This window comes from Nematolebias whitei, chromosome 13 (genome assembly GCF_014905685.2).
Source record: "Nematolebias whitei isolate Nwh7 chromosome 13, NemWhi1, whole genome shotgun sequence".
In the NCBI taxonomy this organism is placed as follows: Eukaryota; Metazoa; Chordata; class Actinopteri; order Cyprinodontiformes; family Rivulidae; genus Nematolebias; species Nematolebias whitei.
The window spans coordinates 37,363,204-37,378,927 of NC_056510.1; the positions used below are offsets into that span (position 1 = coordinate 37,363,204).

At 42.5% G+C, this 15,724-nt stretch overlaps 1 protein-coding gene across 12 annotated transcripts in view; it reads left to right on the forward strand.

Annotated features, from left to right (window-relative positions):
• caska (calcium/calmodulin-dependent serine protein kinase a) overlaps window positions 1-15,724 on the forward strand; it is a 406,103-nt gene that overhangs the window by 276,846 nt on the left and 113,533 nt on the right. For 7 of the 12 annotated variants that reach the window (XM_037687091.1, XM_037687084.1, XM_037687087.1 and 4 more), the window contains exons 6-8: window positions 629-731; window positions 9,660-9,835; window positions 13,928-14,050. In XM_037687091.1, coding sequence (XP_037543019.1) covers window positions 629-731; window positions 9,660-9,835; window positions 13,928-14,050 — 402 coding nt within the window. Of the gene's footprint in view, window positions 1-628; window positions 732-9,659; window positions 9,836-13,924; window positions 14,051-15,724 lie in introns of all 12 variants that reach the window. The other 5 variants (XM_037687081.1, XM_037687083.1, XM_037687082.1 and 2 more) reach the window with 1 other exon arrangement.

Sequence of the window (15,724 nt, forward strand, 5' to 3'; positions counted from 1 at the left end):
GGGTAGGTGAAACACCCACACTTGCCCCCACCCTCATTCGCCCCACTCTGGGCCCATGAGCAAGGCCCTTAACCCCCACCATGTGCTCCCTAAACAGGTCTCTCTTGAAAATGAGTTCTCGTGGCTCAATGAGACTAACCTGGATAAATAAAGGCTAAATGAAAAAAAAAAAAAAAATTGTCATCATTGTATGTTCCCATACAAAGACGAAATTGGTTCTCTGCATTTAACCCATTGCACCTGGGATACACCCAGGTGGAGCAGTGGGCAGCTATGTAAGCGCCCGGGGAGCAATTTGGGATTGAGTGTCCTGCTCAGAGACACTACGAGATGTACAATGACCGGGGATCGAACCCAGGACCTTCAGGTCCCGAGTCGGCTGTCCTGCCCCTACACCATCTCGGTGTATACATGAGTTCTGAGAACGGTGTGAATTTACTTGAGGGACTCCAGAACATAAATACTCAAGAGTCCATATCACCCTGTAATCATCCCTCTGTGTGGTCATGATGGCAGATGGTTTGGGTGGGTCTCACACATGTCATTTTTTTTAAAACAAGTGTCATTCTCTAATTAGCAAATGTCGACTCTGAAGTCACAACCATCTGTTTTGTGCTCTCGTTCTCAGCCTCACTGTGTGCTGCTGGCATCCAAAGAGAACTCCGCTCCGGTCAAGTTGGGTGGGTTCGGAGTGGCGATCCAGCTGGGAGAATCGGGACTGGTGGCAGGAGGTAATCACTGCAACGCTACAAATTCTCCCACTATAATTTGTTAACTGAGGTTATGTGTAAATATGAATACATTTTAAGTGAATGGTACAAACTACAATGACTCTGATGGTACTTTGCATGTTTTCCATAAGACTTTGTACGTGCAAAAATTCCAGCTTTGACAGGATGCAGTGTCTCTACTCTTCCATGACCTGAGTTGAACAGTTCAGCAGTAAAATGATAGCATCCATAACTGACATGTTCATTCATGGCAGAGAGCAAAACACCTCTGAAATATTCTTCCTGGGAATATTACCTGTCGTCAAACATACACAACTATACTAGGAAGTCGTAAACTCATGCTTATCAGTGTTTTCCACAGGTTTTTAAAGCCTAACACTCTACTGAACAGATAAGAGCACATACAAAGTTAATGCTGTCACAAAAAACCTTTCACACAATCACCACAACAGAAAGAAATACAGGCTGAATGTGACATTCAATAAAATCATTTTTTTAAATGTTTGACATAATTTTTTTCATATTACAAACATATTTGCCAGCAATTATGCCTGAGGAATCTTTACCTTCACCCTCAGAAACACATCAAACAACTAATCTTTTGGACCTGTTTGCTGCAGCTTTACAGCTGTGTTGCATGAACCTCGGGGAACCGTTAAATGGAAAACCAACAAACTGCAAAGAGAAACTAACACAAGCTTGGTGAAGAACACAATAGGAACAAAGAAAAAAAACAGAAATCATTTAGCTCTTTTTGGGAACATTGCTCACCTGATGGGAGGTGGGTGCTTTCAGAGCACAGGGGACCTTTACACAGGTTTATATCTATTGAGATAGTTTGCCTTTTAGGAGTTGTTTTCACACTGGCAATACTGTGATTGATTGTATTCCCTAAAACTACATGAATTGGGTGGCTGCATGTTGCAGTAGCTGTTACTTTCATTCTGGGATATTACTTTTGAAACTTTATTTCCTCTTTTTCTGGATGTAAATGGATGTGGTTGGATTATTACTTCCTCTGGTATTGCATGTTGTGCAGCTGAAAGGATTTTTACTAAAACCTTTTTACTTTTGGACATTTGTTATGAAGTGTAACCATGACAACAAGGTGGTTTTCTACAACCAGGAGCAGCTGATTAACATTTCAAAGCTCAAAAAATACAGCCCCAAATCCCAAATGTTAAATTTTAAGGTAAAGGAGGCGCCATGGATGCATCTCCATCTACCTGGCAGAGGTGCTCGAGTGACTGACTGCTGAGATCCTGGAGCTGGCAGGGAACGTGTCTCATGACAACAAGACCAGGATCATCCCCCGACACCTGCAGCTGGTTGTCTGCAATGATGAGGAGCTCAACAAGCTGTTGATAGGAGTGACCATCGCTCAGGGAGGAGTTCTGCCCAACATTCAGATGGTCCTGCTGCACAGGAGGACCAAGAGGCCCACTGGGTCCGGGAGGACAGATCAGCATCTGCAGCCAGTTTCTTCAGATCTGCTGTGGTTCGAGCTGCTGCAGATCCTTCCTGCCCACAGCCATCAGCATCTAGAACAACTCTCAATGAAACCAGGATGATGAGTTACAACAATTAATTTCCCTTTAGGATTAATAAAGTGTTTTGAATTGAATTGAATTAATGTTTATTGGCCAAGCAAATTTAGCACTTTCAGTATTATGTAACAACATAATTAAATTAACTTTTTTATCACTGAAGTAGAAGCCACTTAATGTCACCATTGTCAACTTACCATATCATACCATTTTATTTATAGAGCACTTAAAACAGCTACAAGGCCAACCAAAGTGCTGTACAGACAGAAAAACAGGCAACACACAAAGCAATTTACAAAATGAGGTAAATCAGAATATAGACTTAAAAATGATGCAGATAATAAATATGACAACAAACCAGTGTGGAGCGTACAGGTTCACAACACAGATCCTCTGGTGTTGAAAGCTACTGAATAGTAGTGGGTTTTTAAACGGGACTTGAAAACCGAGAGGGAGGGGGCCTGTCTGACAAGCAGAGGTAACTCGTTCCAAAGTCTTGGTCCTGCTACAGAGAAGGCCCTGTCACCTCTGCGCTTAAGAAAAGTTCCTGGAACTGTGAGGAGCAACTGGTCCGCTGACCTCAGGGAACGTGGCGGGACATACGACTGTAGCAGATCAGAGAGATATCGGGGGGGTGAAACTGTTCAGCGATTTGTAGACATACAGGAGTATTTTGAACTGGATTTGAAGGAGAACCGGTACCCAGTGCAGTGAGGCCAAAACTGGAGTAATGTGCTCCATTTGACCATGATCTACTATTTTTTCAACTTGTGCTGCATAAATTAGTTTGCTCTTTTCTATTAGTTCTTGCCTCCCGTGACTCCATCCATCCATCCATTATCTTTACCCGCTTATTCCATTTTGGGTCACGGGGGTCGCTGGTGCCCATGTCCAGCAATCACTGTGCGAGGGGCGGGGTACACCCTGGACAGGTCGCAAGTCCATCACAGGGCCACATAGAGACAAACGAGACAAACAACCATTCACTCTCTCACTCATTTCTAGGGACAATTTAGAGTTACCAATCAGCCTAACATGCATGTTTTTGGACTGTGGGAGGAAACCGGAGCACCCAGAGAAAACCCACGCATGCACGGAGAGAACATGCAAACTCCACCCAGAAAGGCCCCTTGACCGGGGTTTGAACCAAGGACCTGCTCGCTGAGAGGCAGCAGCTCTACCAGTTGCGCCACCGTGCTGCCCGCCTCCCGTGACTCTTCCAACTAAATGTTTGTTGCGCTCTTTCAAATTCTCCATACAAATTTATTCATACGACTTTATCCAAGATGGCGCCCGTGTACATGGCTTGCAATCCACCTCTGTTGATGGTGTTCGGATTATTTTTGTTTTTTGCATTTCACATCTGTGACATCAACTCTCTGCTGGTGTATGACAGACAACAACTTTTGGATCTTCGTTTTTCTGTCACTGAAGTCGCTTATTTTGACCATTATCAGCATACCTCTGGACCCCCCCTCCTCCCCCCCTGCTGTTGGACGTGCCAGCTTACCTCCGCTGGGCTCCTCACCTGCCTGCCCGGAGATCTCGCTTCAGATGCCGGGGAAAACGCGCTGGTCAGCTGGTGAAGCTGAAAGCTCTGCGCGCTGCATCTTCCTGTTCAGCTGGCGGTCATGGTCTCCAGCTTCCCGCGTGCCCGGACCAGGTAACCAGCGGGAGTTGTCAGCCATTGCGCAGCCCGGACCGACCTGGAGGGGCTGTTATTGAAAACCTGCGGCCATTAGCACGCGCTAACTTTACCGCTGCTAGCTCCACTTCAGGACAATATTCGGATGTGTTTGGTCAACGCAAGATCTGTTACCAACAAAACTTTTATCCTCAAGGATTACTTTCAAGAGCACAATCTGGACTTTCTGTGCATCACAGAGACTTGGATGTCTCCAGATGAGTCCAGCGCCTTGACGGAATTACTGCCACCAAACAGTCTGTGTTTTAACGCCCCGCGGCCATCAGGCCGCCACGGTGGTGGATTATTAACAATATTCAAATCAACTTTTGACTGTAAACAACTGCCCATCCCAGTTTCCCACGCCAGCTTTGAGCTGAGCGTCTTTGAACTCGGACATTCACCTCCGACGTTATTTGCACTTGTCTACCGCCCACCTCAGTCTAAGGATTTCATAAATGAGTTTTCTAACTTCTTGGCTTAAATCACACCAAAATATAATCATGTTTTCATTTTTGGGGACTTTAATTTGCACGTGTGCTGTCCTGAGAAGCCCTTGGTTTTAAGGACTTTTTAGATTTTTTGGACTCATTTAATTTAACTCAGCATGTAAACGGTCCCACCCAAGAGTGTGGACATACACTGGACCTTGTTTTAACTCATGATATGACTGTTAATAATCTTGTTATTGGTGATAATGTTTTTTCAGACCACATGCCAGTCCGGTTTGAGTTCACCCTCCCCCATCTAAATCCTAAGTCGTGCATTCCTGCACTTGGCACTCGGACCATTAACCACTTCACTGCCGCACATTTCACAGATGTTTATAACTCTGAAATGATCATTCAGCCCCCAGTGTTTCTCACCACCACTGAGGAGCTGACATCCCAGTTCAACTCTGTCTGCTTAAAGACTCTGGATCATGTTGCACCTGTTAAAACCAAAAAATCAAAACTCAAAGCAGAACCTTGGTTGAGTGACGTCACCAAGGCCGCTAGGCAGCAATGTAGGAGGGCGGAACGAAAGTGGAGGAAAGACAGGCTGCAGGTCTCTTTTCAAATACTTAAAGAGAGTTGGCGCTGTTATCAGAAAACAGTAAAAGCTGCTAAATCAAAATTCTTCTCTGATATAATTACCTCAAACTCTCACAACCCACGTGTCCTCTTCTCCACCCTAAACTCTGTTCTCCACCTCACTGAACCATCACCTCTGGAAGCCTCGACTGAGCTGTGCGACAACTTCCTACATTTCTTTGTGGAAAAAATTGCGACCACCCTAGCTCTCATTTCCCCTCCAACTCATGACCCATCCATCCCACCTCAATCTGTAGCTCCTTTTGACCATTTTGAACCCATCACTCTATCTTCTCTAGAGCAGGTCATGTGCAGCTTGAAACCTTCTGGCTCCCCCTTTGATGTGGTTCCCCCTCGACTACTAAAGGAGGTTTTTCCTACTCTAGGTCCGTCCATTCTTGCCATAGTAAACAGTAGTTTATCCACTGGCTTGGTGCCAAAATCCTTTAAACATGCTGCTGTCCAGCCTCGCCTGAAAAAACCAAACCTTGACCCCTCTGTCGTTTCCAAATTCCGGCCTGTCTCCAAACTCCCATTTGTTTCTAAAATACTGGAGAAAATAGTCGAGTCCCAGTTGAAGTGCTTCCTGGAGGATCACGCCATCTTAGAGCTTTTCCAATCTGGCTTTAAACCTCTCCACAGCACTGAAACTGCCCTGCTGAAGGTCTTTAACGACATCTTCAGATTCACAGAGACCGGTGATTCTGTGCTGCTTGTCCTGTTGGACCTCACAGCCGCTTTTGACACCATCGACCATGAGATCCTCATTGCTAGGTTGGAGCAGTGGGTGGGCGTCACAGGATCAGCCCTCAATTGGTTCAGATCTTACCTCACTGACAGATCCTTTTGTGTCTCGATCAAGGATTTTAGTTCCACAGAGGCAGAGCTTAAATGGGGGGTTCCGCAGGGGTCCATACTTGGTCCCCTCCTATTCTCTTTATACCTGCTGCCGCTTGGTGCTATTTTCCGGAAACACAACATGCCCTTCCACTTCTATGCCGATGACTGTCAAATTTACTTCTCCCTAAGACACAATGGTACATGCTCTATTCAACTGCTGCTCAACTGCCTGGCTGACATCAGGGACTGGATGGCTTTAAATTTCTTAAGTTTCAATGAAAAGAAGCCTGAAGTCATGTTGTTCCCTCCCAACGACACGATCACAAACCACTGCATCGACCTTTCCGCTCTAACCCTGTCAGAAAAACAAAGAGTCGCTAATCTGGGAGTGATAATGGACCCTTCCCTGAAACTTAACAATCATGTAAACATGATTGTTAAATCATGCTTCTTCCAACTGAGGCGGCTGTCTAAACTGAAGCCCATATTGTCCAAAAATAACCTGGAGACAGTAATACATGCATTCATTACATCTAGGCTTGATTACTGCAATTCACTCCTGTTTGGTATCAGTCAGACCTCCATTGCACGACTACAACTGGTCCAGAATGCAGCAGCCCGATTTTTAACCAGTACAGGCAAAAGAGAGCACATTACACCAGTTTTGGCCTCACTGCACTGGTTACCGGTTCACTTTCAAATCCAGTTCAAAATACTCATGTATGTCTACAAATCACTGAACAGTGTCGCCCCCCACATCTCTCTGATTTGCTACAACCATATGTCCCACCACGCTCCCTGAGGTCAGCGGACCAGTTGCTCCTCACAGTTCCAGGAACTCGTCTTAAGCGCAAAGGTGACAGGGCCTTCTCTGTAGCAGGACCAAGACTCTGGAATGAGTTACCTCTGCTTGTCAGACTGGCCCCCTCCCTCTCGGTTTTCAAGTCCCGTTTAAAAACTCACTACTATTCAATAGCTTTCAACACAAGATGATCTGTGTTTTGATCCTGTACCCTCCTCACTGGTTTGTCGTCATTATCTGCATCGTTTTTTGTCTATATTCTGATTTACCTCATTTTGTATTTTGCTTTGTGTGTTACCTGTTGTTTCGTCTGTACAGCACTTTGGTTGGCCTTGTTGCTGTTTTAAGTGCTTTATAAATAAAGTGGTATGGTATGGTATGGTAAATTAAACTGTATTTATTTATATAGTACTGATTCACAACACATGTGATCTTAGAACTGCACAAAGACTTTCAAATACATTACAAAATGCCAGTTAGTAAAAGTTACCTATCTAAAGAAGCCAGAAGATTTTATAGAATCTTCACTTCGTTGCAGTCTCCCACCCTGAGCAAGCACAAAGGCAACAGTGGAAAGGAAAAACTCCCTTTAAACAAGAAGAACCCTCCAGCAGAACCAGGTTCAGGACAAGCGGCCATCTACCTTGACTTGCTGGGGTTGGAGAGGACAGGAAAGAGAAAAAGACAAACACAGAATGGCAGGTCCAGGTGTCGTTTCTATGCAAACAGAACCACATCATCTCCAAAAAACAGATGAGACCATGAAGTCCACCAGCCAGACACCCTCCACTCCGCAGTGGTCCATTTATTCTTTTTATATATATATATATATATATATATATATATATATATATATATATATGTGTGTGTGTGTGTGTGTGTGTGTGTGTGTATACATTTGTTAACATATGCTACCAAAAATAGAAATAAATTATAAATTTGTCACAGTTTGAATAAGCTTAAATGTTTACTAGGACTATAATCAACATTATTCTTTATTAGATGTATAAAAAGGGTTGAATTCTAACTTCAAATCTTGAATACAGATGCAAAAAGTTAAATTACAAAGTACTTCCCCAAAGAAAACTGTAGTCAGCAACTCCTGTCAGCTGCAAACAATATCAGCTGTAAAAAATCAGAATTACCCATTTTTGTTATTGGGCAGCAAATTTGCACCGTCTAGCATTCTGGTCATTTTATTACAACAGGCCTGACAGGCCTGACTGCCCTGACTGGGTAGCGATGGAGTCACAGTGTTCTGGGAAATGGTCCACCCTGGCTTTTTTGGGATCCTCATTCCCGCTCCACCACTTACAACTATTATAAACCCAGTTGTAAAACACTCACTAAAAATCTAGGCACAATTTTGTAAATGTTTTGATTTCTCTAGTTTCTCTCTCTATAGTCCCATCATGTCTAACCAACTCTTCAAACCCTCATCTCAGGACTCTGTTTTTAAAGAATGGCAGAGAAGGGGTGTAGTATGCTTTAATGACTTGTTCCTCAATAACATGTTAGCTTCATTTCAACAACTAAGGGAAAAATGTAGCCTTCCCCAGCCCAATTTTTTTTAGGTATCTCCAAATACGGCACTTTATTTGGCCGGCACTTCATTTGCCCAGCCTCTCCATTTTAACAGATATCAATATTGTTGGCACTATTTTTTCTCTAGACCCAAATAAAAAACATTCTATTTCATTCATTTATAGTAGACTATTGGATTTGAAGCATGCTTCCTCAGATTAAATCAAAGCTGCTTGGGAAGAGGATCTTGGCTCCTCTATTTCAGAGGACACCTGGACCTCAATACTCAGACTGGTGAGCTCCAGTTCTCTCTGTGCTAGAAATTGTCTAATACAATTTAAAGTGGTGCACAGAGCTCACATCTCTAAACTGAAACTGTCCTCTATGTATCCTGATGTTAGCCCATACTGTGTGAGATGCAAACATGTTGAAGCCTCTCTCGCCCATATGTTCTGGTTTTGCTCATCTCTGAACAAATACTGGTGGGAAATCTTTCAGACTTTATCACGTGTACTAGATACATGTCTGATCCCTGACCCACTGATCGCTCTGTTTGGTCTTGTAGAGGGCGTGACAAACCTAAATAAAAACCAACAGCACGTAATATCGTTCACCTCTCTCCTGGCCAGACGAGCCATTTTGCTCAGGTGGAAGGAACCGTCTCCACCCACTCACGCTCAGTGGTTGGCTGACATCATGTCCTGTTTAAAGCTGCAGAAAATCAGGTTCACACTCCAACAGAAAGAGGGTAAATTTGGGAAAGTTTGGGGACCTTTCCTGAATCTATTCCAGTCTCTTTGACAACACATCTCATTCGGGGCAATGCAGTCTCTTGGCTATTTAACTTTTTATTTTTTTCCCTTTCCTTTTGGCAGTGATTGGGTGGGATTATTTTCTTTTCTTTGGTGTGGATTATAATGTAGATGATGCAATTCAGATTGATTCCATCTACTAATGTCTTCACTAATGCTTGTATGCAAATGTTTCATTACCAACTTTGCTGTTTGTTTTTTCTTTGAAAAAATGAAAAATTCAATAAAACAGATGTTGAATTAAAAAAATCTGAATTACAGTAAAACTATAGAACAGAGCACATTAAGATTATTTACATTATTTAGATTACAGTAAGGCCTGGGAAATGACATATTCTCATGTGTGCTGTAATAAAAGGAAGAAGCAAACCCAACAATGAAGGGTTGTTTCTTCTTTCGTATTTATAGTCCGTGTATTTCCCTTCATTTTTCAAAGAGCACGTGCGTGTAGTGTTGTGGCATATCTTATTTTGACACAGTTGTTTGAAAAGAGGAAGTAAATTCACAAACTCTAACTTTTCTGTGTGTAAATTAGAATTTTCAATGGAAACAAGAAGTATCACAGTACTGTAAATGTTTACATGAGTTGGCTGTTTTCATTGTATCTACATCATTAAGTTACCTGTGCACCTCTTTGTAACTGCAGGTCGTGTTGGAACTCCTCACTTTATGGCCCCAGAGGTGGTGAAGAGGGAACCTTACGGTAAACCCGTGGATGTGTGGGGCTGCGGAGTCATCCTCTTCATCCTGCTGTCGGGGTGCCTCCCATTTTACGGCACCAAGGAGCGATTGTTTGAAGCCATTTGCAAAGGCAAATACAAGGTTAGTGGTTTTCATCACTGAACCACCAGAATCTGAGAACTCTAGTAACCTCACCCACTGGTTCACCTGGTAGATCCGGATTAGAGCTACTCTCCCATGGAGCATTACCACTCTACATGTTTGACATCTTCCTTTGGTTTTTATCTTTCGAATCAAGAATTGAAATGAATGAAACCTAAATGTGAGAAACTATAAACATTCTTCAAACTTTCTGTTTGACCTGAGGTTCTAGGGACTTTTTTTACGGAACCAAATCTTTGCTTCAGACTGGGTAGTTTTTAATCTGCCAATGATCTATAGATCAGTGAAACAATAAATAAATAAATGAATAAACTATTCTACTGGCTTGCTGCCTGGTCAGAGACAAAGACTGAGGCAGAAGTCTCAAGTCCAGTGGTGGGATGTAACTAAATACAAGTATTTCATTACTGTACTTAAGTACATTTTTCATGGAACTGTACTTTACTTAAGTAGAGTTAAACGTGGGTACTTTCGACTTTTACTTCATTACATTTTACATTAAATACCTGTACTTTCTGCTATACTACGTTTCTATAATGCGTTGCATTACAAGTTACATTCATGTTGCATTTTTTTTTATTTGTTTGTTAGTTTGAAAGTAACTAATGGTGAGAGGGGAGCTGGTTCATTGAATCACTGAAAAGTGGGCAGGTAACGTTAGACATCGCTTGGAATTTAGTTTACTTGGCTGCTGATTAGAGCACAGTCGGCACAGAGCTCTGGGGTAAACATCCATCCATTATCTTTACACGCTTCTTCCTTTTTAGGTCGCAGGGATCACTGGTGCCCATGTCCAGCTATAACTGTGCGAGAGGCGGAGGACACCTGGACAGGTCTCCAGTCCAACACAGGGACACATAGAGACAAACGAGACAAACAACCATTCACTTTCTCACTCACACCTAGGGACAATTTAGAGTTACCAATTAGTGTAATATGTATGTTTTTGGTCTGTGGGAGGAAACTGGAGTACCCGGAGGAAACCCACACATGCACGGAGAGAACATGCAAACTCCACCCAGAAAGGCCCCCGGCCGGGATTTGAACCGGCGACCTTCTCGCTGAGAGGCAGTAGCTCTACCAACTGTGCCACACTGTGGTCAACATGTACACAAAAAAAAGCAGGTGCTGAACAACACGTCTACCACTTGACACGATGTTTGTATCACAAGTTCACAGATAAACAGTTAAAATACAGACAACGTTATAGAAGCTTAATCTGACACCAAAACCTGTTTATAACAATCTAATTTGTTTTTCACCAAACGTTTGGCTTGCCAGTGTAGTAATACATTACGTTTTTTGTAAGAGGCACAAAGGGAGCAGAAAATCTTTATTTAAAATATTTTCCGGATTAATGTGGATGGGACGGTAATTAGCCACCACCATGGTGAATTTAGCTTCGTTTCTCTTCTCTTGATCTGTGTGAAAATGGGTGGCACTGTATTTGGACACCAGCTATTGTTACCAGACCTGGCCACCAAACTAAAAGTGTTGTGAGAAAACTCTGTTGTTATTTTTTAGTGTTGACTTTCTGTCCTGTGAAACACAACTAGTGTGAACCAATTGAATTCACACCAGCACAAGTTTCATGGGGTTAAAATGGTTTGACAAAGACCAAAAAAAGTCTAGGAGGAACTGCTCATCAGCTGTGAGCACAATCTCGGAGCGTCGTGGTAACTTTGGGGTTGTGTTGAGGTGTGACTGTACCATTTCTGTTGACTGTTTCAGAAACCATGTTAACTGTGTGATCTTTGCATCACTCTGTTTTATGTCTTTGTTCTGTTCCTCATCACTCCTGTTTGACTAAATAAATATGTAGAGTTACAGTTTTCTAGGCTTAACAATGACTGCAGAATTTTTTTTCTCCTAAGTTCTACCATCAGATACAAACTCACATCACCAAAGAATGGTAAATGATTGGTGTTCTTATTTACGCATTCATACAGCAACCTGCTACATCTCTACAAAGCTAATCTGAATAAATCATTATATAGAGACTAAACAGAGCTTTAGATCACATCCATACTATGATGGGGCACACATCAGAGGCAATGAGGAGTTCAATGTCTTATGACATGTGGCTGACAACTGGAGGAATCAAACCTCTAACTCCTCTCTCGAAAACAACCTCTCTCTTAATGTCAGCAAAACGAAGGAGATGATAGTGGCCTTCAAGACAAGACAAGACAGCGTGGAGGCCTGCACCCCACCATCTACATAAACAACGCTGAGGTGGAGCAGGTCAGCAGCTTCAAGTTCATTACTGAGGATCTGTCCTGGACTTTACAAACAGACACTGTGGTCAAGAAAGCTTGACAAAGACTCTACTTCTTAAGAAGACTAAATAAGTTTGGTACAAACACCAGCATCCTCACTAACTTTTATAGGTGCAACATTGAGAGCCTGCTGACAGGCTGCATCACAGGGTGGGACAGGAACTGCACCCGTTAGAAAGCACTACAGAGGGTGGTGTAAACAGCAGAGGACATCACTGGTAGCAGTCTCCACACCATCCAGGACATCTACCACAGCTGGTGTCTGCATAAAGCACGCAGCATCATTAAGGACCACACCCACCCAGCACAAGGACTTTTCCATCTACTACCCTCAGGCAGACGATACAGGAGTCAGCCATCGCGCACGAAAAGACTCCATCCATCCATCCATTATCTTTTACCCACTTCTTCCATTTTGGGTCACAGGGGTCGCTGGTGCCCATGTCCAGCAATCACTGTGCGAGGGGCGGGGTACACCCTGGACAGGTCGCAAGTCCATCACAGGGACACACAGAGACAAACGAGACAAACAACCATTCACTCTCTCACTCACACCTAGGGACAATTTAGAGTTACCAATCAGCCTAACATGCATGTTTTTGGTCTGTGGGAGGAAACCAGAGTACCCAGAGAAAACCCACGCATGCACGGAGAGAACATGCAAACTCCACCCAGAAAGGCCCCCAGACCGGGATTTGAACCAAGGACCTGCTCGCTGAGAGGCAGCAGCTCTACCAGTTGCACCACCGTGCTGCCACACGAAAAGACTCAAAGACAGTTATTATCCACAAACTGTCAGATTACTGAACTCTTGATAATAATACTGAACAATGGACAATAACATTGCACCAAGCCACATCTGTGACAACTTATATGTTTGTTGCTGCTGCATTATGTGGCTGTGTATGTATCGTGTATGTCACTACCTTACCATCATAATTCATCTCAATGTTACTACCTGTGCAATAACCTGTCACACAACCTGTGTACTTCATGTTATGTACAATATATATTATGTGCATTTAAGCAATATTACTACCTGTAAAATACTTATTTATACTAATTCATCCTACTTGCACTGTAATATTCTGCTATGTTTTTGTTTACTGTGTTTCTTTTAGACCTTGTAAATATATATTTCTTTTTCACTTTTTGGTACTTTATTTTGTATCCTTGTAGCATGCTTTAGTGCTTTCTTTCTTTCTTTATTTATTTATTTTTATTTATTTATTTATTTATTTATATTTTTGTGCATCAAATCAGTTCTTCTCATCCTGAACATTTCATTGCATTGTTGACCTTGTGTTTACCTGCATTTGACAAATAAACAACATAACATAACTCTCGCATTAGAAGACAGTTTCTCTAACCACTCAGCACCTCGGGCGGCTGTGGCTGAGTGGTTAGAGCAGTCGTCCTCCAATGAAAGAGTTGGAGGTTCGATTCCACCAGCAGTCACATGTTGAAGTGTCCCTGGGCAAGACACTGAACCCCTCATTGCCTCTGATGTGTGTCCCATCACTGTGTGAATGTGATAAAGCTCTGATTAGTCTCTTTAGAATGATTTGTTCAGTTAGCTTTGTATAGAGTGCTGTATGAATGGGTACATGAGGACACAGGTTGTAGTGTAAAGTCCTATGAGTGTCTTGATAAGATAGAAAGGTGCTGTATTAGTACAGTCCATTTAGCGTTTACCTCGCAGTCACCTCCTGTTATCACATGTTAGAATAGACAGCACACTTGACAGAATCTTGAGCACGCCTGTAAACTCTGTGTTTGTGTTTTGGAGCAGTTGAATCCTCGCCAGTGGGCACAGATTTCAGAGAGCGCCAAGGACCTTGTGAGACGTATGCTGATGCTGGACCCAGCAGAGAGAATCACCGTCTACGAGGCTCTAAACCACCCCTGGCTCAAGGTAACAAACTGTTTTGAAAATACAACACAACCTTAAAAAGTCTCGAGCTATTTTCCTCCTTTGGAAAATGGTAAATCATTCATTCACTTATTTCCAAATATTGATGTTTTTGAGACTGAGTTTGTTTTTGAGGCAAGAAATGATAAGGCTTTGTGGCCTGTAGCTGTAATAAAAATCCTCTGCACTAAAAAAGCAGTGACAGGAAGTGCCAGCTTGGTGGTGTCACTTTTTATCAGATGCTTTTATTACATGGTCTCCTGTGGGCAGTGATGGAGCGATTTTTATGATTTGATGACAGTTTAGTTGAGAGTCTAGGAAGTGTCTGACATGTCAGTCAGTCATAAACATTTATGAAGCACCTCTACTTGCAGTGCTGCTTTTAGAAAAGCTTCAGCTCCAGATTCTTTAATGTTCTCACAAATAAGCTTTGTTTCAGAAAATTAAGGCTCAGTTATATGTTGATTTTTTATTTCCTGATCATAAAGAACCTGAATGCATCTTTAACCATATTGCACTGTCATATACAAACCCACATAGATGAACTGTACACAAAAGCTGATTCCCCTTTACTTTCTACTTGTAGTTTTCTCTGTCACTACTAACTGCAGTGATACGTTTCCATTTTAAAAAATCACATCTTTAAGCAGCACTACGTCACACAGTCTATCAGCTGGTTCTGTGTAGAAGTCATCAATGAAAACATTTAATTTCAGATGCGTGTATGTTTAATTTAAAGTTTGTTAACGTGCAGACGTAAATATATATTTGTTGTTGTCAGTTGATTTTAGCGAGAAGTTGAATATAAATAAATTAAGTACCTAACTCAGCCCCTGTCAAATAGAACAACAGAGGTTGTCGGTTTGAAAACAGGAGAAGGCTGGGAATGAATTCATGTGAAAAATAAAGTACCTCCTTTCAATTCAGTGGGGTTTTACATATCAGGACATAATAAAAAATAAACATAAATAAGTATGGATAAAGAGCAGCACGGTGGCGCAACTGGTAAAGCTGCTACGTCTCAGCGAGAAGGTTGCTGGTTCAAATCCCGGTCCGGGGGCCTTTCTGGGTGGAGTTTGCATGTTTTACTCTTGCATGCGTGGGTTTTCTCCAGGTGCTCCGGTTTCCTCCCACAGACCAAAAGCATGCATGTTAGACTGATGGGTAACTCTAAATTGTCCCTAGGTGTGATGTTGTTTGTCTCTATGTGTCCCTGTGATGGACTTGCAACCTGTCCAGGGTGTACCTCGCCCCTCACACAGTGATTGTTGGACATGGGCACCGGCGATCCCCATGACCCAAAATGGAAGAAGTGAGTCAAATATGGAGGATGGATGGAAGTATGGATAAAAATGCAGACCTGGAAAAGGTGTGCTAAAACTGAGGCCACTTCAAGATTCAACAGCTTGTAGAACCATCAGTAATGTCAGACTTTTTTTAAACCATCATCAGTGTATTGATAATTATTTTTGTTCTGACATGTTGAAAACTACTGTCTCTGAAATCTCTCTTAACTGAACCTGCAGGATAAGTGTCTGTTTGTTTACAGCTGTGGACAACGTTAAAAGAACAGAAGTCAAAAACATTTTACAGTTAATATTATCTAAACAGGGCAGCACGGTGGCGCAACTGGTAGAGCTGCTGCCTCTCAGCGAGCAGGTCCTTGGTTCAAACCCC